At 48.0% G+C, this 25,927-nt stretch overlaps 2 protein-coding genes and 2 non-coding genes across 12 annotated transcripts; 3 read left to right on the forward strand and 1 right to left on the reverse strand.

Annotated features, from left to right (window-relative positions):
* LOC122377810 (WD repeat-containing protein 86-like) lies at positions 1-15,665 on the reverse strand. 3 transcript variants are annotated; one of them, XM_043358244.1, is made up of 11 exons: positions 15,621-15,660; positions 10,396-10,479; positions 8,770-8,775; positions 7,616-7,748; positions 3,472-3,593; positions 3,115-3,260; positions 2,722-2,916; positions 2,436-2,561; positions 1,830-2,004; positions 1,250-1,424; positions 1-730 (listed from the first exon to the last, which is right to left on the reverse strand). In XM_043358244.1, the coding sequence occupies exons 2-11, from the start codon at positions 10,454-10,456 to the stop codon at positions 547-549; spliced, it is 1,323 nt and encodes a 440-aa protein (XP_043214179.1). In that variant the 5' UTR covers positions 10,457-10,479; positions 15,621-15,660; the 3' UTR covers positions 1-546. The 3 variants fall into 3 exon arrangements, with proteins under 3 accessions (XP_043214179.1, XP_043214180.1, XP_043214181.1); XM_043358245.1 differs by lacking the exon at positions 8,770-8,775 and adding an exon at positions 8,599-8,601 and having other exon boundaries at positions 19-730; positions 15,621-15,665; XM_043358246.1 differs by lacking the exon at positions 8,770-8,775 and having other exon boundaries at positions 19-730.
* Positions 11,024-25,528, forward strand: LOC122377811 (angiomotin-like). Of its 7 annotated transcripts, XM_043358254.1 has the most exons (9): positions 11,279-11,311; positions 13,370-13,391; positions 16,988-17,250; positions 17,538-17,621; positions 21,036-21,206; positions 23,335-23,462; positions 24,002-24,164; positions 24,594-24,712; positions 25,027-25,528. In XM_043358254.1, the coding sequence occupies exons 3-9, from the start codon at positions 17,026-17,028 to the stop codon at positions 25,259-25,261; spliced, it is 1,125 nt and encodes a 374-aa protein (XP_043214189.1). In that variant the 5' UTR covers positions 11,279-11,311; positions 13,370-13,391; positions 16,988-17,025; the 3' UTR covers positions 25,262-25,528. The 7 variants fall into 7 exon arrangements, with proteins under 7 accessions (XP_043214184.1, XP_043214185.1, XP_043214186.1 ...); XM_043358249.1 differs by lacking the exons at positions 11,279-11,311; positions 13,370-13,391 and adding an exon at positions 11,024-11,122; XM_043358250.1 differs by lacking the exon at positions 13,370-13,391 and having other exon boundaries at positions 11,236-11,533.
* Positions 23,129-23,200, forward strand: Trnat-cgu. The gene has a single exon. It is a non-coding gene; the product is annotated as a tRNA-Thr (tRNA).
* Positions 25,520-25,591, forward strand: Trnat-cgu. The gene has a single exon. It is a non-coding gene; the product is annotated as a tRNA-Thr (tRNA).
* The last annotated feature ends 336 nt before the right edge of the window (positions 25,592-25,927 follow it).

Raw genomic sequence — 25,927 nt, forward strand, 5'->3', positions numbered from 1 at the left:
TACGACATCCAGCACACATGTATTAGCGTCGATGGGCAGCGGGCGGGCGCGGCGGCCGGCGGCGGGCCGTCTCGGTTGGTGTCGGGTGCTCAGCTCAGAGTCGCGGGCGGCGCCGGCCGTCGCGGCCCGCGTCGCTGCCGGCAGCATGTCGGCGCGGCTCTGTCCTATGGAGACTCTGGGCGGGGGCGGGGGCGGCCGGCGGCGCGCCTGCCCACGAGCGTCTCCGCCCACCGGCCGCCGTCGCCTCTCGGTCGTGCTGGACGTCTCAGGTGGACCCCCACGACCGAGAAGGGCCAACCCCGCCCGCGGCGCCGACCCCTAGACGGAAGCGTCTCACATTTGGGGTAAAAAATAACCAACTCTGCTGCACCTATCGTAACAACCGAGCTCGTTTTGCGAAAAACAACATTCTGAATTCAATAAGCTATCGCAACTCCTTGCGCCAGCGCTTTCAGGAGCTCTCGATTTTTCCAGAATTGTTTTCCACAACATCAAGCCAGAATAACCGGCGGCTTCTATTGTATTTCGGCCAGTCGACCTCTTGGTTTAATCGTAGTCCTGTATGCCGGCCATGGTGTCCTCCATCTGCTTGATCTCGTCGTCTGTGGTGCCGACGTTCTCCAGCCGTCGCTCCAGCTCGCGGAGCCGCACTTTGTTCTCCTTGTTGAGCTCCTTCATGTCCTCGTCTTCTTCAGAGTCGGAGTCTGACTCGTTCACCACTGGGTCATCGCTGGGAACGAGATGATGGTCATTAGTGAGGACGGACAAGCTAATGGGATGAGAAAAAGGTCATTCGTGACTCGTGAGGACGGGGGAGAACTACCACAAAGATGGGGTAAAATCATCGCTGGGAAGGAGAGGAAGGCCATCGTGATCGATTGCAAAGTAAATCACGAGGATGAGAGGCTGAGAGAAAGGTCGCTATGTAGGACGGGAAGAGTCGTCGATGTGGACGGGAGCAAGGTTATCGCTGAGGACGGGGAAGGTCGTTCTAAGGTCTGTACAAATGAGTAGTTAATATAGTTTGACCTAAGATGAGACAATTTTTGCAATTCAATTTGAGGAGTGTTTTTAGAATGAGGATTAAACACCCATACTATACTAAATGCTTTAATTGACCATGCACATTTCAGTCACCATTTGGCGAAAAAAAAAACAGCCAAAGAAGAAGAAGCAATGAAGTTTGGGTGGCCATATTTCTACTCGCCTGGCGCCCATCCTTCATCTACATATCGGTGGCCCCACTCACGCGATATCTCTGGCGTCCCAGACTTTGAGCACACCGTCGTTGGAGCCGGTGTACAGTTTGTGGTTGATCCACTGCAGACAGCTGATTGCCGAGCCATGGCCGGTGTAGGTGCGCTTCAGGGCACCCGACTTGGCGTCGTACGCCCGCGCGTGCGTGTCGCCGCTGCCGGTGAACACTGTGGACAAAACGGTGTTTTAATTTCACATTGCCATGCGTACAGTGCAAAATGTGCATCGGAAATTTACAAAATACAATCATGATCTTTTTCCGCACGAGGTTCAATTAACAGGGAATTAATTTAATAAACGCTTTCGTCATAAATCTTGATCTTTTAGGGGTCCAAAAAGTACTGCCAAAGACCATACATATAATACAAACAATTATCAAATGCATAGATAACACAAATATATGTCATAAGTTCATGTTATCTATGCCAAGTGTCATAAGAACGCCTCGGGAACAACCTAAGCTGCCGGATTATTTTGATAAAATGATCATTTTTATTCGGACTGCTACTGTTTTAGAACTCAGCTTTGACAAGCTCAGCTCAGCCGCGTTGGCCTGCACGGTTATATCTTACCGACGCCGTTGGCGACCTTGAGGCAGCTGACCGAGTGCTGACTCTTCTGATAGGTGCGCGTGTTCTCGCCGAAGGCGGTCACCCAGCAGCGCGCCGTCTTGTCCTTGGAGCCCGTGTACAGCAGCTTCTTCACCACTTGCATGCAGAGGATGGCATCCGCGTGACCGTCCATAGTCTGAAAAGCCGATAATGATGTAAACTTTCATTTATGTGGTTCGGGATTCAGGGCAAAATCGTGTAAGTTAAACGTTACTACAGCCGTTATGGCCAAGGGCTGGCCCAAGCAAACGAATGTAAATGCATCGTTCAACGACTTAGCACTCTTGTGTTGCCTATAAACGGATCAAATAGCTGTCTTGTGTTTCCATAGCTTGCAACGAATCCAGCGTAAGATAGGATGTGAAAGTTAAGCGAATGGTTCGATTCAGCTTTTATATCATACTCTCTAACTCTTTGGATCGGCTTTGCGCGAATCGATATCAAGTGGCATAATTGAGGCTTCGTTTCCTCTTCAATTCTAGATATCTTTCTACCTCACAGATGAATAGCCTCTAAGATATGCCCGATACAAGTCTTACACAAGTGGCTGGCGCATTATTTTCTTACCCGGATCAGCATCCCATTGGAGATATCCCAGATTTTGATAGCGTGGTCCTCGCCGGCCGTAAAGAGGGTCTCTGCATCTTCATCAGTCGTCATGCAGACGATAGGTCCCTTGTGACCTCTGAATGTCTGCGAATTGCATAAAGACGGGCGCGTGGGGTTTAACAACGTTTAACAAACCCTATTAGGTACAGTGGTTACTCGTACAAGTTACAGTGCTATTGAACACAATGAATGGCTTCCCGCTAGGTCGCTCTGTCAATATCCCAGCGCTCTGTGCTACCCGTACGTGGATCAGTTGCCCGGTGTCGACGTTCCACGATTTGGCTGTGGTATCCATGGAGCCTGTGATGAGCCGGTCGCCAGGATGAATGGTGACGGTGTCGTCAGCCACCAGTTCCTCGTCCCTCTCGTCATCCGTGTCACTGCTGCCGTGCGCGTCTCCAGAGAGGAAGATGAGCGCGTGAATCCCGTGCCGATGACCCTGAAACGCGGTCGGTGGTGATATATAAGGTTAAAGTAGGCCAAAGTTTGCTTCGCGATTGATGTTTCTGTTTTTGACAATAATATCCACACCATTTATTTATATTTGAAGATGTCCCAGGCGAAGAAAATCTATTTTTTTCAACGTCTTAACTATTCCTTATTCCACCGAAGCAGCACTATGAGCTAACGTGCATACCTTAAACGTCTTGATGCAAGCTTTGGCGTCGTTAATTTGACTCAGGGCGTCAGTGTCGTAGATCCAGGCCCGCGATGTTCTGTCGCTGGAGGCGGAGAAGATGAACTCCCCGGTGCAGATCAGTCGGTTGATGCGCGCGGTGTGACCTGTGTGGGTCAAAGGTCACTGGTCAGACAGCGATAGAAATCGAAATAATCATAGGAGCCTGCGATAGGCAGCACTGGCCGCTGTGGTGACAGTGACAAAGCCACACTAAAGGTAACGCACTCGGATAAGCTCACTGCTCAGCCAAGGGTACCGAGTGACTGCTGTCTATTTGTAGCATATGTGCTTCCTTCTCTTAGGTAACACACTTGCCTTCGTAGATGAAGATGCACTCGCATCTGGTCATGTCCCATTTTCGGATGGTGGTGTCTGACGAGCCTGTGATGACGAACGTATCGGACAGCGCGACACAGGTCACCGAGTTCTCGTGACCTCTGCGGAGAGAGAGAGAGAGGGACAGAGAGAGAGAGAGAGAGAGAGAGAGAGAGAGAGAGAGAGAGAGAGAGAGAGAGAGAGAGAAAGAGAGAGAGAGAGAGAGAGAGAGAGAGAGGGTGGGAGTGAGGGAGAGAAACGCTGCTTAGATTCAGTGATTCTTTTAACCCGCGCCCGGCTGGGGGTCCTGGATTTCCACGCCCTGCTGGGGGGGGGGGGGGTGTTTGAACACCCCCCCTTGTAACTCGGCTCCTGGGCCACGTAGCGATACGCGGAAGGCGGCGTTCGAAAGAGCGTAAAAAATAATGACGAAATCACTTCGGTCAATTTTTTGGTCAGGTCAAAGGTCAGGTCACCAGAGGTCATTGAAGGCAAAATTTCGCCGATTTCCAGGTCGAATGTCGAAAATTTCCAAGAAGCCAACGCATAACTCGAGAACCAATAGAGCTACAGCGCCGCGGAAAAGCGCATTCGATAGCCCTATTAAAGCCCTTTCTGAGTAATTCTCTCAGATTTGACCTAACGTCAACGGTTTTGCCTGCAGGGGGCAAAAATTGCAAAAATAGCCGATTTTTTCGGAAACAGTTTTTCTGCAATAACTTTTGACCCAAGCCTTGTACGAGCTTACCTTTACCGGCATTGTGTTCCTCTCGTCAAGACGCATCGAATGAACTATAAGTTGACCTTGAAAGGTCAACTTGAAAATTTGACCTCAGGTCAAGGTCATGACCTGACCGGAAAGGGTCATGTTGCATATCAGTCGATCCGTATCGTCGAGCTGAACACATCTAAGGCGTTTTCATCGCTCTAGCATGCCTCTATCAAAAGTTATTTGCAAAAAACTGTTAGATGCCATTCGTGACCTAAGATGACCTCAGGGCATAAACAAGGGTCACGGACAACATTTTCATGTTCAGTGTGTCTAAAGCACTTGTAATTCGGTGTTTGGGAGTGTTTATAATGTCTTTTGTCCAAAAGAGGCGCATTTCAATTTTCTCCCATTGACTTATAATGGGGAGGTCGCAAAATTGACCTGACCTTAGGTCATCGATATCAAAATTCTGAGATATACATTTTGTACATGCTATTGCTCTTAGCAATCGCTGAAAGTTTCAAAGCGATCGGTCACTCGGTGTAGCTATGACAGACATTGAAACTTTTTATGAGGTGAGGTCACTTCAAGTGACCTGGTGACCTGACCTTGAATGACCTTGGTCTGAAATTTTCACAACATGTGTAGAATTGATGTACGATAAGGTGTACCAAAAACGGCGGCGCTCCGCGCCGCCGTTTTTGAGATATTCGCGAAAAACCACAAGGGGGGGTGTTCAAACACCCCCCCCCAGCAGGGCGCGGGTTAAGGCAAAACGGAGAAAATGTAAAACATTGTGCTGTGCTTTTCTTTTACTTTGGTTGATAATTTGCTGTTCAAACAACTTGACCTAAAAACGTTAATTCTTTCAACGCACTTGCACATCAAACATTATCCCTCGCGGGCCCGGGGGGGGGGCGTTTTTCGCCCCCCCCCCCCTGGCGAATATTTGCGATAGCTCCTGAACGCTCAGGGATAGGAAGGCGACACTTTCAGTACCTTTTCTCCCATCAATTTGACATCTTCTGAAGTAAAAAATTTGGACCTAACCCTCTTGATGACGTCACAGGGTCGATTTTTCTAGACCCCTGCACGGCAAACTTCGGCGTCACGGACGCGAACTTCAAATAGCTGCTAAAAATAGAGTTTTAGAGATAAAGACAAATTACGAGCACGGTTGTGTAGCGTTTGACCTAGAGAAAAATATAAAAATAGTTTTGGTGACCTGAGGTCAGAGGTCAGGTCAACGACCCCGAAATGTGGTTTTAGTTTTTCGCAAATAACTTCGACAAAAATGGTCCTAGAGCTACGGCAGTGGTACCATCGCATTCGCCTTGTCAAGCCGCGTCGAAATATATATATTTTATTTGGAAAAGGTCAAATTTTATGTTGACCTTATATGTGACCTCGAATGACCTTTGGTTGACCTTGACACATGAAAGGTCGCTTATGATGGATTCATACCCGCTGATCACGAATCTGGCATCTATATTCCTCTAAGCCTTCATTTAGAGCCTCCGGACGGCCAAATTGTCTTATTTATTACTACTAATTTGAATCAGTGAAATAGCCTCTAGTAAGGATACTCTTCTGTGACCTTGACCTTTGAGCAGCCTTGTATCGTAAGATGAACAACAAATAGGGTCCTGATAAGCCTCAAAACATTTCAAAACATCTTGGAAGTTAGCACGTAAGATGTACGAAAAAGTGCAAAGTTTGAGGTCAATTTTGAGCATGATCTTGACCTTGACCTTTGATTTTGAGCACATTTTTGGAATCCTCAGATTCTCTTCTTTCTTTTGACACCCAATTTTGCCGGTTTTATGCATCCTGTCGTCCTCTAGAGCGCTTACATTGAGATCACTACACATGTGTTGGTTTTTGTCTTTGACCTTGACCTCTGACCTTGAAGATTGACCTGAGGTCAAAAAATTTAGGTGCTTTAGAATCGTCTCGTAAGGACCTTTCGTTTGGTATCGCTTTTGTTTCCGTAGCTCCCTTATTTACGGAGTTAGACAGGGGGGGGGCGAAAAACGCCCCCCCCCCGGGCTGCGGTGGTTGGAATTACCCCCCGGGCCCGGCCGGGTTATTTATGTTTCATTTATGCATGTCTGTAACTAATGCATGCTGAATATGACGCTGCACAATAACTAGGTGTAGTCAGGAACCCGTTATTGCAGTTTGCATTGCGATATGATTGCATTTATCGCTTTTACAATGCTTGTCGTTGTGAACATTATGACAGGCAGTCATGCACGCTCGTGATCGGTGGCGCACCCCAATGTCTATTGGCTAGTCAGTAGTAAAAACACGGGACTCGGCTGCCGCGGTGGCGGGCAAGGTCGATGTGGTTCATATGGAGACGTTCCCATTGAAGCCACAAACACCTATTGCTGTGGTCTGACAGCCATTGGCTGATTCACCACACATCACACCTATCCGTGCTTCTATCCTCAGGATACTGAAATCCTTCTCCTCCACGCCACAACCCCCTTCCGGGCTGGACAGGCAACTTTATCTCATGCGGGCTGCTCCCTTGGAGCGGCACCGCTGCTCCCGAGGGAGCTGTACCCCGTAGCCGGGTGCAGAGAGTGCTTGGGGGGCTGGTCGGCTTGTCCTATGGACGGGCTCAGCCCCGGCGACTCTCTAGGGTGCCTGCCCAGACCAATGTCTCCCCCTAATTCCTATCATCCTTCCGGCTCTGCAATGGTCTTGTCGACCGAAAGGGCCTAACCCAACAAAACAAACAAAACAAACAAAATCACCACACATGGAGGCTCAATAGTCCTTTGAAAGAGCTACTCACAGCTTTTGCGTATATATTTCTCGGAACGAAAGCATATCGGGTACCGTGATTGCGCCGACGAATAGAGTGAATGGAAAGCTGGCTGCTCGCGGTGATTTTTGTTAGTTGTATCACCACTGTCTAGTGTCTGGCTATTGAATCGGCTATTGGCTATTGAAGCCGAAAGGTAAAGCCCGCGTACTGCGCAGCATGAAGCTTTACACATAATTTGTCTTAGGAAATAGTATGTTATCGCTGAAAGCATCGTGCCACCTTTTGTAGTATATCTGGCATTATTTTCTGCAGCTAATCCTTTCATTACTCCGCCATCCAATTATTTCACTATATCGTCGTCAAACACATGCAGCTTATTACTCACTTGCCCGCTTGTAACCCCTACTGGAAGTCTTATTTCACTGCCCACTCCTCCTTGTAAAGCACACACTCCATCCCCAGCACACTCACACCGAACACTTTCTTCCTAGTCACTAGTCAGGCACACCAAAGCCGCCGCCCACCACACTCTCTCCCCATAACCAGACACTCAGTCATGCCGAGATACTACCCTCTCCACCAGACTCTCATTCCTCCGCGCACGCCGAAATACCCCCCCCCCCCAACCCCCAGCCCCACCGCCGGGCACTCACTCGAGCACTCCGAGACACTCTGTGTCGTCGGTCTGGGTGCTCCACATGCGGGCTGTCCAGTCGTCGGAGCCGGTGACCAGCAGGGAGCCATCCTCCGACAGGCCCATGCAATTGATGGCTCCCTCATGTTCGGCTGAGGCCAGACACAGGAACGAATCGCGGCAGATAGAAGGCGTTAGTTTGGACCGGGTACGATGGTTACGGTAGGGTGGGGATAGCTGTGCTTATTGTGTGCTGTTTACAGGATTAGCCACGCAAGATTAGTTATGTAATATATTTGGTTAGATTGTTGGGACTGGACAACTTAAGTAATTATTCGTTCAGAATGGGAGCATTGTTCGTTCTTGTAGAGTATGTGCTCATGTGCATTGCCAGTAAATGAAAGCGAAGGATATACTCGTATTGATTGGCGGCATGTCAGAAAGAACACGTTAGTTTGCACAAACCGGGTATTGTTGGCTCAGTTCAGATTGACCTAGGATTGGTTTGCCGCGAAGGGATTGGCGGGCTGACAGATTGACTATAATACCTCCGTAACGCAGTAGACCGGGTCGATAGCAACAGTTGAAAGAGACATTAGACGGACAATTGACAGCCAATTGACGACAGTATTTGACGCTGAGACAATACAAAGTTCACAAATCTCTCGTAAATACCCAAAACAGCTCAGATATAAAGTAAACATCTACTTTTGTAAGCCTGTTAGAGTATTGCAACATAGCCAATATTCTCACACACAAGAAGAAATTATGTCACAAAACGGTTTTTGGGAAAATCGCTGCATAAAATGCATAACTTCACAGTGCAATGCATTATATGATACATGCATGCAATTGATAAATATTTTGATTGTAATCCTGCTAAATGTTTCATTTTCCTATATGCCTAAGCTTTAATAGTTTCACCAGCAGAATAGGTACAAAGCAAAGTTAAACGTTATCTCAATGAAAAAAAATCAAACTTTGCTGGGATATTCTACTCACCTTCTTCAGAGGCCGCACAAATTCAAAGCCGGTTATCAAAAGCGTAACTCACCAACGAGTGAGTCACACAAACATGCTAAAATCGGTGCTTTCACAATATGTACACACGATGCCTACTGGAAAATTCGCGAGGCACAACGCTCTATAGCACAGCGGAAAAGCACATCTTACCTGCCTCTGGTTGGCACATATGAAATAAAGCGTGTGTCAGGTGATGCAAAGCATCAATAACTGGAGATGCAAAGCGAAACTAACTGAAGCATTATCAAGCATTGCAAATGTTTTAGTTTTATTTGAGTGGTTATCTTAGTTAATGCCGAGTTCAACATTGATATATGAAGAAGGCAGTGAGCCGCAAAATGCCATCAACTTAGAATTTAACACAGCGCGTCAGATAACGAGTCCTTAAATAGGCCCGAAAATATTAACCCGCGCCGTGCTGGTGGCCTGAACTTTCCGCCGAGTGCTGGGGGGGGGGGCGTTTTCACGCCCCCCCGTCTAACTCGGCTCCTGGGCCACGTAGCGACACGCGGTAAGCGGCAATCGAAAGAGCGTCAAAAAAAGGACGAAAACACTTCGGTCATTTTTTGGGTCAGGTCAAAGGTCAGGTCACCAGAGGTCACCAAAGGTAAAATGTTGACTATTTCAACATTTTGGAAACTGCCAACGGCTATCTCGGGAACCGATAGAGCTACAGCGCCGCGGAAAAGCGCATTCGATAGCCCTTTTACAGACCTTTCTGAGTAATGTTCTCAGATTTGACCTCAGGTCAACGGTTTAGCCTCCAGAGGGCAAAAACTCCAAAAATAGCCGTTTTTACGAAAAACGTTTTTTCGTCAATAACTTTTGACTCATAAGCGCCATGACATTACTTTTGCCAGCATCGTGTTCCTCTCGTCGAGACGCGTCGAATGAACTATTTGTTGACCTTGAAAGGTCATTTTGAAAATTTGACCTCAGGTCAAGGTCATGACCTGACCGAAAAGGGTCATGTTGCATATCAGTCGATCCGTATCGTCGAGCTGAACACATCTGACGTGTTTTCACCGCTCTAGCACGTCTCTATCAAAAGTTATAGCCAAAAAACTGCTGGCGACCGTTCATGACCTGAGATGACCTCAGGGGCACACATAGGGGTCACAGGTGCATTTTTCCTATTCAGTGTGTCATGTTTACCTATGAACCGATGTTTGAGAGCGTTTTGAACGATATTCGTCCAAAAGAGGCGCATTTCAATTTTCTCCCATTGACTTATAATGGAGAGGTCGCAAAATTGACCTGACCTTAGGTCACAGATATCAAAAATCCGAGATATACATTTTATACATACTGTTACTCATATCAATCGCTGAAAGTTTCAAAGTGATCGTTCAGTCGGTGTAGCTATAGCGAGCCTTTGAACTTTTTCTGAGGTAAGGTCACTTGACGTGACCTGGTGACCTGACCTTGAACGGCCTAGGTCTGAAATTTTCACAACATGTGCGGAAATGATGTAGGAACACGTGTACCAAAAACGGCGGCGCTGCGCGCCGCCGTTTTTGAGATATTCGCGAAAAACCTGAGGGGGGGGCGTAAAAACGCCCCCCCCAGCACGGCGCGGGTTAATTATTAACAGCGTATCGATATGAAGTGTAGGAATCCATCATGGTACTACGTACATAACATCTCATTAGATCATTCGATAGTAACTATCGAGAGTCAAAAAATACTTTCCAATGAGCATAACATGGTTATGTGCTTTTGAGCGTAAAACCTTAACACACAATTAACATAGGTAGCTCACATCAAAATGCTTACCTAAGGACTCCTTTTCATAGATGCTCTTGCCATCTTTCGACTGTCTACATCCCATTCTCATGTGTTAGGAAACGTCATGGAAGCCTGAAATGAGATGGAGATCGTTGTAAGGGAAACATTTTGTCATCGATTCACTTACACTTCCACCTATACCATGGATAATGCTATTTTTAATAGATAAAGTGCAATCACGAAATTTATTGCGCTTCCTTCACCTTAATGCGTTACACAATGCATCATATTACTGTTTGCATTGGAACTGACACACTGGCACGTTATTTTCCATAAAGTTGACTTATTTCCTAAGTCTGTTCATAACTTGTCCTCTATGCAGCAGCAAAGCTTTGATGCCAAGCCTGTGGTGCTCTGCGACATATGTGTACATTTACGGCAGTTTTACTATTAAATGCCTTTCCTGCGCAATTATGGATTTATCAAGAATTACCGCATCCAGTAAAATGGTAATGGATGCTGCTGGGGAGACATAAATCCGAAATATAGCCCGGTTTTAAAGTTCCTCGGATCGTTCAGTCTCCATCCATGTTTCACTGATCCATGATCTATGATTCAACTGTCAACATCGGTACACATTTGTGACAAGACAAAATTGAAGCAAAGCCAGTTTGAAGCATAAACGATGGATAAATACTGCACCGCAAGCTTTGAAGCCCTGCGGTGCAGTATATGTTTCAGGCGCTTACTACTATTGCCATCTATGAACAGAAAGGTAAAACATTGAAGTGCCATCTAGTGTGTGCGATATGAACTGCTAACTAGGAAAGAGTAATATTTTAAACTTCTTGATAAACTTGTCTGAAACAGAAACTTTGTTTATCGGACTCCCTACTTTCATGCTTTCACCACATGTCCTTGAATTTGGAGGCTTTGGCCTTTGGGCTTTTGATTCTTCGATTTGGTGGCTCGCATTGTGATATTGATAATTGATTGATTCTGACTGGAATTTGAATTATTAGAAGGCATCTTCGTGGGTAGAAGACATCAAATGCTTAGTGGTACTGCCTGAATTTGTGTATGCGGGCTGTTTTCCTGACCGCTGAAGCCTATACCCTCCTGTGTCAGTACCTACCTATCAAGGCTTAGGCGGTTGCAAATTCATCCCAATTCTACGTTTTGTACGGTGAGATAATCGAGATAATTCTCCAAGTAGTTGCCGACATCATTAACATTAAACATAGGTGTGCATTTTGCATGTATCTGATCAAATGGCCCATCTAATGAGTCGTATACCTAATTCCATTAATATTGATCCGGGAGATCGTGGTCGCCGGGATCGTAGTTATTTACATGTTCTGGTCCAAATCCAAATTTCATTTTTAGATATTAAAATGATGTGTTTTCATGTATCCAATGAAGTGGCAGGTCAAAATTTTAACTCGCGCCGGGCGGGTGCTCCGAGATTCCGCGTCGGACCGGGGGTGTGTGTCTGAACACCCTCCCTTCTAACTCGGCTCCTGGGCCACGTAGCGACACGCGGTAAGCGGCAATCGAAAGAACGTCCAAAATAAGGTCGAAAACACTTCGGTCAGCTACAGCGCCGCGGAAAAGCGCATTCGATAGCCCTTTCTTTTACAGACATTTCTGAGTATTGATCTCAGATTTGACCTCAGGTCAACGGTTTAGCCTCCAGAGTGCAAAACTCCAAAAATAGCCGTTTTTACGAAAAACGTTTTTTTCGGCAATAACTTTTGACTCAAAAGAGCCATGGCATTACTTTTGCCAGCATCGTTTTCCTCTCGTCGAGACACGTCGAATGAACTATAATTTGATCTTGAAAGGTCAACTTGAAAATTTGACCTCAGGTCAAGGTCATGACCTGACCGGAAAAGGTCATGTTGCATATCAGTCGATCCGCCACGTCGAGCCGAACACATCTAAGGCGTTTTCAGTGCTCTAGCACGCCTCTATCAGAAGTTATTAGCGAAAAACTATTAGGTTCTGTTCGTGACCTGAGATGACCCCGGGGACATAACGAGGGGTCACAGTTGCCATTTTCCGGCTCAGTGTGTCAATTTTACCCACATCTTGATGTTTGAGAGTGTCTAGAATAGCGTTCGTGCAAAACAGACTTTTCAATTTTCTCCGATTGATTTATAATGGAGAGGCCGCAAAATTGACCTGACCTTAGGTCACCGATATAAAAATTCCGAGATATACATTTTATAGATAATGTTGCTCTTACCAATCGCTGAAAGTTGTAAGGCAATCGATCAGTCAGTGTAGCTATGACGAGCATTCTTATTTTTTTCTGAGGTGAGGTCACTTGGCGTGACCTGGTGACCTGACCTAAGGCGACTTGGGTCTGGAATTTTCCCAACATGTGCGGAAAACATGCGCGAACAGGTGTGCCAAAAGCGGATCTGCGAAAAACCGCAGGGGTGGTGTACAAACACCCCCCCCCCCCGCCCGGAGCGGGTTAATAGTGTGTTACTTATGCCTAAATACCTAATAAGTGAATCATCTGGATCAGTGGTCACCTGTGCAGTGCAGTTCGCATCAAGGCGTTCGCATGCAGTGAGATCTACGCACAGATCATGCTGAGATCAGATCATCCAATAGAAGAAAAACCAAAACAACTTTCATGGGGAAAAGTTTGCCTTGAATTACAAGGCATTGCATACATTAGGACAGGAAGCGAAATCCGGTTCGTAAGTTTTTTTTTTGCAATCGATCTTGAGATGCCCCTTTCCCGTATCGTTTGAGGTGATTGATATCACCTCTCTCGAGATCAACAGATAACTTATAGGCATGGGCGTCGAAACCGGGGGGGACGGGGGGGACGCGTCCCCCCCAGTCGAGGAATCCGGGGGGGACGTCCCCCGCAAAAATATCCCCATGAATGATTTAAAAAGTGACCTACGACATTGGTGTATTGTCGTTTTGGGATGAAATTGCGGATACCTACTCGTAAACAAATTGAATCTGCGAATTGCTGACACTGTACCCTTGCTTACAGGGCTGCGGAGTAGATGATTTTGGTAACTCCGACTCCGGCTTAAAAAAAAAAAAACGCTCGGAGTCCCCACTCCATCTCCGACCACGGCATCCTTCGGCCCGCATCGGAGTGAAAAAAACATGTGATGTGATGCTTTTGTCTCTTTGAACGTTTCTTGGCACGTTAAAAGATAACATTGCCTACGAGGTGCAGCTCTGGACTGTCCGTCCCACTTCCCAGGTCCTCGATAGGGAGCCAAAGCTCCAGTTGTAGGGGCGACCATATCCAACAAGGGCTGAAGATCAGTCCCAAAGTCTCAGAGTGCAGTAGGACAACAGCTTGCAGAGACCACACATTTTACATAGGATATTCGTAATAGTCAAGACCTTCAGCTCACTCTCAAACGGCCCTCTTCCCGTTCGAGGCCATCCGACAGCAGAAGGTCTCACCATGGCCTTTGAACGTTTGATGCTTGAGGGTGAGAGGACCTCGTCCTGGTCTGAGAGAGCCCAGGAGGACGTAATGCTCAGTATGCCCCTACATTGGTCTTACCATGACCCCTACAATCACCACAGCCAACAGAATCTCCAGCTCTTATTCGACCCATCCTCGGGGATGACGTTGACTCTGACTTCAGAGTTGAGGTCTGTTATACGATTTTGGTGACTCCAACTCCGTATCCGACCAAAACCGTCGACTACGACCGAAGTCGACTCCGACACCGCAGTCCTGCAGCTCCACTGCACAGAAGTTGGAAAAAAGCTGTACCTATGGTTAACAGCGGTTTACAGAGGACCACACGATTTTTTAGAGGCAGGGCTGCTGGACTTGGTGACCAGACCCTAACTGTCCTGGTATCAAACTTATTACGCGGGATGCAAAATTTATACGTTTTGGGAGTGTTATGCCAAGAGTTTTTGCCAAATTTCGCGGCGCTTCGCGCCGCCAATTCATGCACAGGTAGAAAAGAGTGTGACTAATAACGCCTCCACGCGAGAACATGAGAACATGTGTATTGTGTATGCGTTACAAGTAGTGCATAGGCCCGAAATTGTACGGTAAACTAACTAACTTTTGGGTTTTTAGTCAGCCAATCCGTCCCCCCCAGTCAAAAATCCGTGGCGACGCCCCTGCTTATAGGCATTATTACACTACACGATACATATTCACTATTCAGCGCTCTTACGGGTTGCACGCCTCAGATCTGTGTGGTAGTATGACACTTAAATGTTTCTTATAGGTATCTTGGTACAACACAGCTCCGTGTGGCGTGCTTGCTGTCATTTGTATTCCACTGGGCTTTGTTTCGACAATTCCAATCAATTAAATTCAATTGCATCTCATGAGCTCGTCTTTTTCCATCCTTTACACCCAAGGCCCACCGTTCCCAGCCGTTGTGACTGGGCCACTCCGAGTCGTAGGGATCGAATCGCCCTAGGCTGTGTCTATGAGCCGACGTGGGTCGTACGTTGCCGCCTCGCCTCAGGCGCAGCTGTTGAACCGTGATTTATGTTGTAGTAGTAGAACAGGCTAGTGGGAATTCGCAAGCACACGCCATGTGACGTGTAGCCGTTGACCTGTTGTGAAACACTGGCCGTCTGCATACTCGAATGTCCTGCTATTCTAACTCAATCTCCACAGTTGCTCATTGCTGTACACTTCCTGCATAATTTTATTTATTTGAGAAGTAAATCTTTTGATTAATGCTCACGAGTATAGAATGCAAAACTCGGCAATACAGCTCCATAACTTGCCTTGCTTCACTTTTTTTTCGTTATGCTGAGGCACAAGTTTCCCAATATCCATAGATTGTATCATAGTTCTCCATAACAACCATGAATATATCCTTTATCTAAACTTGACACCAGCCGAGAACAGAATCTCCGTTTGCCGGCTCGCCTAAGTTAATCTGTCCTGCCCTTCTCGGTACAAATCCATCCTTCCGCGCCAGCGATTTTCTTCCTGATGCTGTTTGTCTGGCCCGGCGGGACACTCGCATGATGTTAGCCACGGGTAGCGTCACACACCTCCAGTCTAGCCATGCACAGTATATGTATGTACTCCTACTCGCAATATAGTATGATGTCAGTTTGGCCTGGTGCGGTGCTTGGCTGCCACCGTGGCCCATCGTAATGCTCACATGTTGTCGCTGTTACTCACATGCTTTCACTGGCGCGCTGTGATACCCGCTGTCCGACAGCGAGTATGTACAACAACGGCTGCCGACATGCGACAGCGGCTGTCGCATGTGCGAGCTCACTACGGTACTCACATGCTGGCGGTGCGGGGCGGCGCGGTCTCGGCGCGGCGGCTGGCGGCCGGCTGCGGCGGCCCAGCGCGTGGTTCCGGGCCGGACCACCGCGCAGCAGCCGGCCGCCCCGTGCCGCCATGGTGACCGGTCAACAGAAACGGTTCGATGGCCGCCCCACGGCGCTGCGACACCGGCCGGCGACCCTGAAATATTGACCGTCGCCCTGCCCCTGGCAGACGGTCAGGGCCGTAATGAGCTGATGAGGGAGAGAACGTCCCTGTCGGAATCAGCTCTTGGCGCTGGCAAGGCCTTTCAAATCAAGGGAGTTGGGAAATTAGTTGAAGCATTTGGATTGCGCTGAGTATGCATATAGAGCATAGCATACGATTTAGCATTATTTTAGAAATAACCAGGGTTTGTATAGAGTTAGCTCTTCAGTGTTCATGAGTTACATTAAATTTACCTATGCTCACAGCTGCGAAGGGTAATTTGGCGATCTTAAGTTGCGCCAATTGCACTTGCGATCTTCCGGAAGACCCGTCGTAATTATTTCTCAAACATTCATACTTAATCATAGAACGTGGAGCAGGGTATGACATTGGCAGCGCTGCGAAAGCGCGATAGTTGAGCAAGCGCCTGAAGGTTGTGTAAGCGCAGGTTGTAGGGTACAGCCACACTAAAACATACTTGCAAATAATTACATTTAATTTCAGATCCCCCCCCCCGCTCCCTGCTCCACAATCCACACTGTATTTGCGGCGATGCAACCCTCATAAAACACTGGTTAGTCTGCTTTGGATCTGACGACGGCGACCCCAGTCCCTGGCTTTGAAACTGGGCGTTATCTACCGGAAGTAAATCACTTGCAAACCTAACTATTCCTGTTAATTTCTGTGTCTTGCTCTAGTCATGCAAATCGCTTTCTGGGAAAATGACATTACTTTCTGGCCTCTTCCTTTCGTATGTTGTTTAGCCATCTACGATGTGAATATATGCTGATGGTAGATCCGGACAATAGATCTGCAGGTGCACAGCAAATGTTTTTTTTTTCTTATTGCAGAACGGCACAGTGGACTTGGTTTCCGCATGCCACGTGCAGCTGATTGATTGCCATCGCTGCTATCGCTGTCGTCAGGCAGACATGCACATTGCACACTGCACAGCGCATTATTTGCTATGTACAAATGATCAGTAGTAGAGTTGGGCTGGGTCGGGTAAAGCTCTCTTGATTCAGTAAAGGACGCCTATCCGTTCAGCCACCCCTCCCCTGCCACCCCTGCTCTGTAGAGTGTAGTATGTCCGGTAATATATAATTTCCCCGACATTCCTATCACTGTGTGCTCTGTCTGTTCCGTCAGCTCAGCTAAGCAGTGTTCCTCTTCCTTCAGCCAGTTCTGCGGCGTCCCTTCAATACCACCGTCCAGTAATGGACTGTGAAACTGAGCCGGGACAGCAGGATGTCCTGTATGAACCGTCTGACAAGCACCAGGAGCGGCAGCACCAGCACCAGGGGCACCACCACCACGAGGAGCCGGAGGACGGGGAGGAGGGTCCTGCGTCCTCGGGAGGACCTGCGGGCTCCCCAGGCTCCGTCCTCACCCGAGTGCAGACTCGGTTCCAGCAGTTCACTGAGGACCTCCTAATGACCAAGGTCAGATGGTCAGATGGCCATGCTCTGAACGACTGGGGCTGTCGAAGTTACCTTATATGTCAACGATATGTTTGGTTGTTGATTTTTATGCTTTTGCAATATTCAGAATTCAGAAATCATCACAGTGTAGTTGCGCTTTGTAACCGAATGTGGATATATGTAAATAACCTATAAGCATAGGTTAAACAAGTGACATACATAGGTACGTATGTCACTTGTTTGTAAGATAATCTGCCTAAGTCAACATCACCCAAACTCATCGTAACACATTGTGTCTGTTTTGGCAGGGGCAGAATGCTGAACTGGAAAAACGCATTACTTTCCTGACCGAACAAATCCTGGCGGCAAACGAGGAAAAGGAGGCCCTGAAGGTGCGTACAAACTTGGGTCTGTATCCGTGCCATTCCGTAGTAAGTTTGTTTAGCGGTCATCTGGGCCGGCACACACGGTCGCAGTCACACACCGTTCGTCCGTATTTATAGCTTCGTTTATGACACACCACCACCACCACGTTCGTCCGTATTTATAGCTTCGTTTATGACACACCAGCTTTACATAAGCGTCCTTAGCCCTCCCGACCTCCCTCAGACCTAACCTGTCCCCCTCCCGTGCCCCTCCCCCGCTCAGGCCGAACACCTGTCCAAAGTCGGTCGTCGGAGTCGATTTGAGCCGCTGACGACGACACGACCGGTCGCCGGCGGGGCGGATCGCAGTCCCCGCCCACAGAGACAGAGCGAACACACCACGCCAACACACCACCTGTCGGACGAGCGCTACACATTGATCGCCGAATAAAACGGCACAGCGCGAGTGAAGTGCGTAGCATATAATCGTGTCGTGGATTGATGGTCAAGTGCCGCGCGTTTATGGTTTTGTTTTGACTGTCAATGGGTCAATTTGAACCTACACCTACAACTCTGCATGGAACGTTTCGTTATTTTCATGTTTTTGAAAATGAAGGAGCTAAAGTTGGATTACTAAGGCCTATCAATCAAAAACACACTACTTATTTCCTCGATCGCCACTGCATCCACTGCTCTAAACATTTGTCACTTTTAGCAAGTTTATACGGTTCTTGCGTGCGGCTAAGGAAGCATCTTTTCGGTGAACGCTGTGTTGCCCGTGACAACCACGACATAACGACAGGTAGTAGATTTCAATGCATGTGTCATCTGCGGTACGTTGCAACAGGGCCTCGGCTAAGGAATTTCGACTACTGGGGCAAATCGTCAAAGTGTGTTGGCGCCCTGCTGGGGGGGGGGGGGGTTTGAACACCCATGCGGTTTTTCCTGCGGTTTTTCGCGGATATCTCAAAAACGGCGGCGCTCCATCATCCATCAATTCTACACGTGTTGTAAAAAGTTCAGACCAAAGTCATTCAAGATCAGGTCACCAGGTCACTTCAACTTCAAGTGACTTCACCTCATAAAATGTTTCAATGTATGCCGTAGCTACACCGAGTGACCGATCGCTTTGAAACTTTCAGCGATTGATAAGGGCAACAGCATGTACAAAATTTATATCTCGGAATTTTCATATCGGTGACCTAAGGTCAGCTCAATTTTGCGACCTCTATTATAAGTCAATGGGAGAAAATTCAAAACCACCTCTTTTGGACAAAAGTTATTCTAAACACTATAAAACACTGTACGTGACTTTGACACACTAAAAATGAAAATAGCAACAGTGACCCTTGTTTATGCCCCTGAGGTCATCTCAGTTCACGAATGGCATCTAACAGTTTTTCGCGAATAACTTTTGAAAGAGGCATGCTAGAGCGATGAAAATGCCTTAGTTGTGTTTGGCTCGACGATGCAGATCGACTGACATGCAACATGACAATTTCCGGTCAGATCATGACCTTGTCCTGAGGTCGAATTTTCAAGGTGACCTTCAAAGTCAGATTGTAGTTAATTTGATGCGTCTTGACGAGAGGAACACGATGTCGGTAAAAGAAAGCTCGTGCAAGGCATGATTCAGAAGTTATTGCAGAAAAACTGTTCACGAAAAAAATCGTCTAATTTGGTAGTTTTTGCCCCTTGCAGGCAAAACCGTTGACGATAGGTCAAATCTAAGAGAAATAACCAGAAAGCATGCTAATATGGCTATCAAATGCGTTTTCCGCGGTGCTGTAGCTCTAATTGGTTCCCGAGTTATTCGTCGGCATCTTGTAAACTGTCGATATTCGACCTGAAAATCGGCGAAATTTGGCCTTCACCATCACCTTCACCTTCACTTTGACCTGACCAAAAAAGTGGCTGAAGTAATTTCGTCATTATTTTTGACGCTCTTTCGAGTTTTGAATGAAGATGGATTATAGGGTGCAAAAAGATATGTTTGCCAATGCACGCCTATGTTTTTGGATGGAAATTGAGGGTGCAGCTGCACACACGTGCACGCCTTTTCCGCCGCCCCTGATTTCTTGCCACAAACGTCTTCAACCGCTCCCGAATGAAAGAATGTACGTTAATATTGATATATTCTCATTTTGTGGAGGCTGGGCAAAGCCTGACCACTACTGGGGCATTCCTCGACTCTACTGGGGCATTTGCCCCAGTAGTTAACATGTTAGCCGAGGCCCTGCGTTGCAATTTCGTGATGCATTCTGTATACGCTATACGGCAACATGGTATGCTCTCTTCTTATTTATTTTTGCAAACACTACAAAGAAACTAAATAATAAATTTATGATACCTTAGCCTGCTGATTAAGTCATAAACCTCTTGTTTATCACGCTAACCCAGCTAACGCGAAACTTGTGGGCGCCTTGCAGGTGTTTTGATCCACTCGTGACGTCATTTGTTGCCATAGCAGTGTGTGTGTGTGATTTGATACGTGCTGTCGACGTCATCAGTACTTGGCAGGTGTTCTAGTGTGGGGTCGGCTCGATAAATGTCTCATAATAGTACGTCAAACGTCCCAAGGACGTCCCACTACCCTTCCATCAACGTTGGATAATTAACTGCTTCGGTCTGTTCAATTAATTTTAATTTTTGATGTCATAAATTTATCACCAGCTTCCAGTAAAACTACGGACCCCTTGCTGCATTTATTATCAGCATATTCTGATGTAGGAATCCGGAGAATACCATGATCGATGACATTCATTTTTCTTTACTACATTATTCGGCGAAAGTTGAACAAGTGACTGGCTTTCCGGATTATAGCCCCTTCATTTCGGTTGGACTGAATAGTGAAATAGCGGACTGGGCTTTGAGCAGACCCGTCTCTCATATAAGCTGTAGTGTTTCTAAGTGTAACCGCTCGAAAGCTGCGTTCCGTTATTGGGGCCCACATGACCTGAACTTGACCCTCACCACGCCCGGGGTGGTATGTGTGACGCCACGGTGTGCGGATTCTGAATGCAGTCCGGCTCGAGCTCAGCTAGGGTGCGGATCGGAGACTCTGAGGAATCCAGCAACCAACATCAGCATCCAGTACCGTTTCCATTACCACTCTTATCCCTATCACCAGTGTTTCTCCTAGCGATGTCAATTGGATACCAACTTTTTGGTATACCGATACCAAACCGATACCAACTTGGTATTTGGTATTTCAATCGTAATGTGTTTGGTATTTTGTTGGTATCATAAATCCTCACTAATGTATAACAGGCTAAGATATCGGTAAAAAGTTGGTATTTCCCTCATTTTCCCAAGTTAATTTGGTTTCGGTATTTTCCCGTGGTTTTGGTTGGTATTTGGTTTGGTATCGGTATTCAGATTTTCCGTAATTGACATCACTAGTCCCTCCATCTCACGCCTGTCATCCCTCCCGTCGGTCAGGCGGAGCACCGCGCGGCCATCTCCCGACTGGAGGAGGCCGCGCTGGCCGAAAGGCGCCGCTACGAGACGGCGCTCTGCACGGCCCGGCAGCAGCACCAGCGGGGACACATGGACCTTCAGCTGGCCACCGAGGAGCTGACCGCGCTGCGCGCACAGCTGAAGACGCTCCAGGTCAGGACGAGAAGCCTCGGGGCTGGTTGGGACGGTTTACGAGGTCTTACTTAGTCGTAGGTCAAACGGCCAGTCAGGGCGGGCTGCATGCCGGGCGAGGGTAGTTATGATGTTGATTATGTGGGTGTTTGTACATTGTGGGTAGGATTTATCAAATAATAGTGAATGGGGTGGCATGTCAGGATGCTGCTATTCTATAAATCGTCTTAGTGTAAATACTAAATTTGAGTCGGATCGTCCTCGTCGTTATCGCATATAACACCATCCCAATTCCCAGTCGTTATCCGACTTCTCATTTAAAGTGGTGTGAGCTTTGGAGCGTCGGTCTCGGTGGTAGGGAAGCGGGACCTAATCTGATGGTAGCCATTCTTGAGCGTCCGATTCTGTCGTCTTCGAGGCATGTCGAGCGGCCCTTTCCTGGGATCAGAACACATAGTAACTTGGCTGACAGTGCGCCACACTCCCTACCGATCAGCCTTCACGAATCGAGTACACGTGTCCTACATATATTCAACTCGAGGCCACGCCAAGGCGGAATGTTCGTGAGGCGAGTTATACACGAACGTATAGATTGATGTACAATTGTACGTGTGTTTTACATACGGTCATGCATCCATAACTACAGCCTAAAAGGAAAAGGATTGATTGCTACCACAACTTTTTATTTAATGCTATTCAGCATTGATTATTGGCAACGGACAACGGTAGGTCCCGTCACGGTTTGATATTCAATTTGTGACACTACCGTCTTCCTCCATTTTTAATGCGCCATAAGGTGTAATTGGGTCATTCGGTCTTTCTTTATGACTCGTGTCGGTTGACCTTTGACCTTTGCAAAGCTGTGACAGTGTTTGCATGTAGGTAGCTTGTCGTTATTTCAGTTTGGAACCCTTACTACAAACATGCATTCAATCATATTGTGACAGAGAGCCGTTTGGCCGTTCACGCTTCCTTTCTCACCGTCTGTTGTTTTACACTGTATTCGTTCTTCCTCCCAGCTCAACCCTTACAGCATGCCTCCCCTCATTTCAAGTTGGCTCAGCCAAAGCAGTTGATAAGGATGCTCTATCCTGGTTGGTTTAGCTAATTAGCGTGCCACAGCAAATTAAAATAGTTTCACATCTCGGCTTCACTATTGCTCGCCTTCGTCGGGGATGCAATGAAGTATGTTGAATGTCGGCCATGTCACGGGTTGTATTCTAATCGCGTTCCTCATCGTCTGCAAGAAATCTAGTACAATCGCAAGCATCTAGAATGAATGTAATACCTAACAGGCAAAGGTTTCCTGTCCCTTATGGGACTCAGAGGATTCGATGCCAAATTGACAGAAATCCAAACCTTCGCCGATTCAAATTCTCGCTGGGCCGTGTGAGTGGAAAGATGAGTGATCTGCTTATCCATGGCAATCCGTGGTGGTGTTTCCTGTTTCCATAATCGTATTTTGATTACGCTTCAAAGTTCAAAGCACCCATGGTAATCCCAGTGGTCTACGTTTAGCGTAGAGCGAACTTCTTTTTCGCCTTGCACCCCTCAGTCCAGTCGGGTCTCAGGACTGTAAGCACTGGGCCGGCCCTCCACGCACACGCCGGTTAATGAGACACTCACTGGGGTCACCATTGATTGGCTCAACGACCCGGCTGTGCGTTAGCGACGGTCACAAACACGGGTCGTCACTAACGACAGGGGGGGGGGGGGGACGGCCATGAACCTGCGTGGGGCGGTGGGGAGGGGAGGGTGTGTGTGAGTGGAGTGGGACTGGCGAGGGGAGGGGGGGGGGGGCACAGGTGGTAGGTGCAATGTGCATCTGTCTGAGCTGTATGACAAGCTTTTATGAAGTATCCTGATATTTTTTGTACCGGTGGGTGCAGCATTAGATTCAGTACCGTTTCTCGCGATTTTTTCGTTCTTTGTCTTCCACGCAAGCCGCCTTAGCTCAGGGGCAGAGCACTTGTCTCGTAAACAAGGGGTCGTGAGTTCGATTCTCACAGGCGGCAGTTGGCAGTGTGACCCGTGGTCACATATTTGCGGTTTTACCCAGTCGGCCACAAACCCTGTCGACTCTCCAGTAAGCTCACTGTGTCCAGCGTCCCATTTGACATTGAGTGTTGCTGATATTTTCTGCCGGCAGATGGAAAAGGTCAGCCTGGCGCGTCAGGTCCGTGACCTGGAGACGGAGGTCAAGGCCAGGTGTCGCCTCCACCAGAACGCCTCCGATCAGATGGTGCGCTACAACCAGGCCAAGAACAAGCTCAATAAGTGAGTGGCCCTTGCGTGCAACTTCGCTCGGCCGTTGAAACATTACTTTGATGGGTTAATTTCCGGGCCTCAAATCGAAATGTCATCGAAACGTAGCTCTCGACGCTGAACCAGTTTAGCGTGACCTGAGTTATAAACAGGCTGGTATCACTGGATAGCTGCTGACTGCCGATTGGTCGTCACCTGAGCTGACTACCCGCTCGAGAGGTGGCCGGTTAGTGCCGGGCCGATGGAATAAGTCAGGCCGGAGCGCTATCATGCTTGTTTCCGTCTTATTCACGTCTTTTCCTAACTTTTCACGGCATGCCATGTCCAGCTGCCCAGTGTGGTCCTTTCCCTACCCTGTCCTGAGTTCTTTCCTGCACAGGCTCGTGCTGTTCTGCCCTGTCATGTTTTGCCCTACTATGCACCGCGCAAGTCACAACTCTGCCTCGCTAACCTCCTGTCTGCCTGCCTCCCCCTCCCCCTTGCCTAGGGGCTAAGTCATACCAAATGGCTGAATTTTGAATAACCTCTTTTTCTCATCCCCTCTCTTCCAGGGAGGTTTCCGGTCTCACCGACTGGCTGAAGCGTCTGGAGTCCGAGTCCCGCTCGGCAGCTGAGCTGAACCGCCGGCTGCAGCTGCTCCTGCAGCATCAGAGTCTGCAGCTGCAGCAGCTGGCGCCAGCGGCCGCTGCAGCTGCCGCCACACTGACAGCCACGGTACGGGAGATTGTGACGACGCGAACAAGGGTTTGGACGTTGCAGGCAGTTCGCTACCTTCTCTATCTTTGAGCCTTCTTTACAGAAAGGTCTCGTTTCGGAAGGTATTTTAACAGTCATGGTGCTGTAATCACTTGAATACACAATTATTCGTTTTTTTTTTGTTTTTTTTAGCTGCCCTCAACGTGTTGTTCATGTTTTGCCTAAGTTATTTTCCAGCTCAATTAGCATTCTTACGTAATTTATGCACGCATATGTGTCAATAGATTAAATTGTTGACCATTGTATTTACCTCATAAAATGTTCGGTGATGGGCCTTGTAATTTGCCGATACAGTGCTGGGCTCAGTTGATAGTTCCTTCTTCATGTCCCGCCCTGTGCTTTATGACACCTTTGTCACACTCACCGCTTCACTCTGATTATTTCCAGTGTCCTGAGCTGGAGCAGCTGAGGACCCTGCTGGCGGCGGGCAGAGATGGGGACGGAGACACTCCTCCCCCGCCGCCTCAGTCAGGGATGGAGGCCGAGGACCCACACCCAGCGGACAGGTCAGTGCGGCGGTGCAGACTGCAGAGTGCAGACAACGAGTCTGACGTGACTGGGTTAAAGTCACTTACGCTCCGTGACCATCGCATATTTTGTCGGCGGGAAGTTGTGCTTTGGGTAGGTTGTAATCCAGATTCCAAGGTCACCAAAAGTCGAGTTTTTGTTGACATGTTGCGTGCAGGTGAGCTTTAGCAGTGTTTGACGACCATATCCAAATTCACTCAATGTCCAGTTTGTGTTCACAAAGCTCCATCCTACTACCGGTACTCTCCAGCTCCGTTCCTAACCAACCTTCTCCCCACCACTATTCCCACAGTGTTCCCGTTCCTTCCTCTGAGGCTCCTCAATCGTCATCTCCACACCCGAATCTGCTCGACGAGCTGATCCACCGGGACGGACAGGCGGCGGAACACAGCGGCGACGGGCCAGGGTCGCACGGCGGATGGGGCGACGCGAGCGGCGGTGAACCGGTAGCTGAGGAGACGGTGAGCGCCCCGCCGCCCCTGGCGGTACCTCAGCTGATCAGGCCGGCGGCGAGGAGACCCGTCTGATGGGACTTTGGTGGGTCTTGTGGATAGTTGTGATTTGTGAAAGTGAGGGGAGGTTTCCTGTGTGCCTCACTGGGAGGTAGGAGTTAATGTTTTGTGTGCTGTTTTGTTGGGATTTAGTGACGTGTGGGGCTCTCACATCCGTTCTTTGTGTAGTTGTTTCATGTGTCGTTGACCTTTGGTTCGTCCTTTCATATCGGCCGAATTCCGAAGTGATCTCATTGGATCTGGACTTTTTACGGATAAATCGGTGGTATTCCCGCCGCCTTAGCTCAGGGGCAGAGCACTTGTCTCGTAAACAAGGGGTCGTGAGTTCGATTCTCACAGGCGGCACATGTGTGTGAGATGCGCGGGAATGTTTTGCAACGTTCTTTTAGCAATGTTCTTGAACAAGCCGCCAAGTCTGATGCTCACAGCCTGAATTGATGCAATTGTAAACCGAGCGTCAGTCAAGCAATCAACGTTGCAATGATTTCGAATCATAGAAACTTGTAAGAAGTTATTGATATAATGAGTGGTAAGTCAATTAAAAGCTTCGAGCCAAACCCCCTGAATATCAAACCCAAGGGTCCAAGTCGCATCCGTTTTGTTTCATAAATGTTCATGGCCGGGGCCCGGAGCCGTCGTGTTGGTCGTCCCCTTGTGATGGCATCTCCGTACGGCAAACAC

The sequence above is a fragment of the Amphibalanus amphitrite genome, unplaced genomic scaffold, assembly GCF_019059575.1.
Source record: "Amphibalanus amphitrite isolate SeventyFive unplaced genomic scaffold, NRLGWU_Aamphi_draft 000051F_arrow, whole genome shotgun sequence".
NCBI classification, from domain to species: Eukaryota; Metazoa; Arthropoda; class Thecostraca; order Balanomorpha; family Balanidae; genus Amphibalanus; species Amphibalanus amphitrite.

Bases quoted from the DNA above. Each gene is read 5' to 3' on its own strand.
- LOC122377810 (XM_043358244.1), bottom strand. From the start codon at position 10,456: ATGAGAATGGGATGTAGACAGTCGAAAGATGGCAAGAGCATCTATGAA. The intron at 2,005-2,435 runs GTAAGAAAATAA...TCGGCTTTTCAG, and splicing joins CCAATGGGATGCTGATCCGG to ACTATGGACGGTCACGCGGA. The intron at 731-1,249 runs GTGAGTGGGGCC...TCTCGTTCCCAG, and splicing joins TGGGACGCCAGAGATATCGC to CGATGACCCAGTGGTGAACG.
- LOC122377811 (XM_043358247.1), top strand. From the start codon at position 11,260: ATGTCCTTGAATTTGGAGGCTTTGGCCTTTGGGCTTTTGATTCTTCGA. The intron at 21,207-23,334 runs GTCAGGACGAGA...TTCTGCCGGCAG, and splicing joins CACAGCTGAAGACGCTCCAG to ATGGAAAAGGTCAGCCTGGC. The intron at 24,713-25,026 runs GTCAGTGCGGCG...CTATTCCCACAG, and splicing joins GACCCACACCCAGCGGACAG to TGTTCCCGTTCCTTCCTCTG.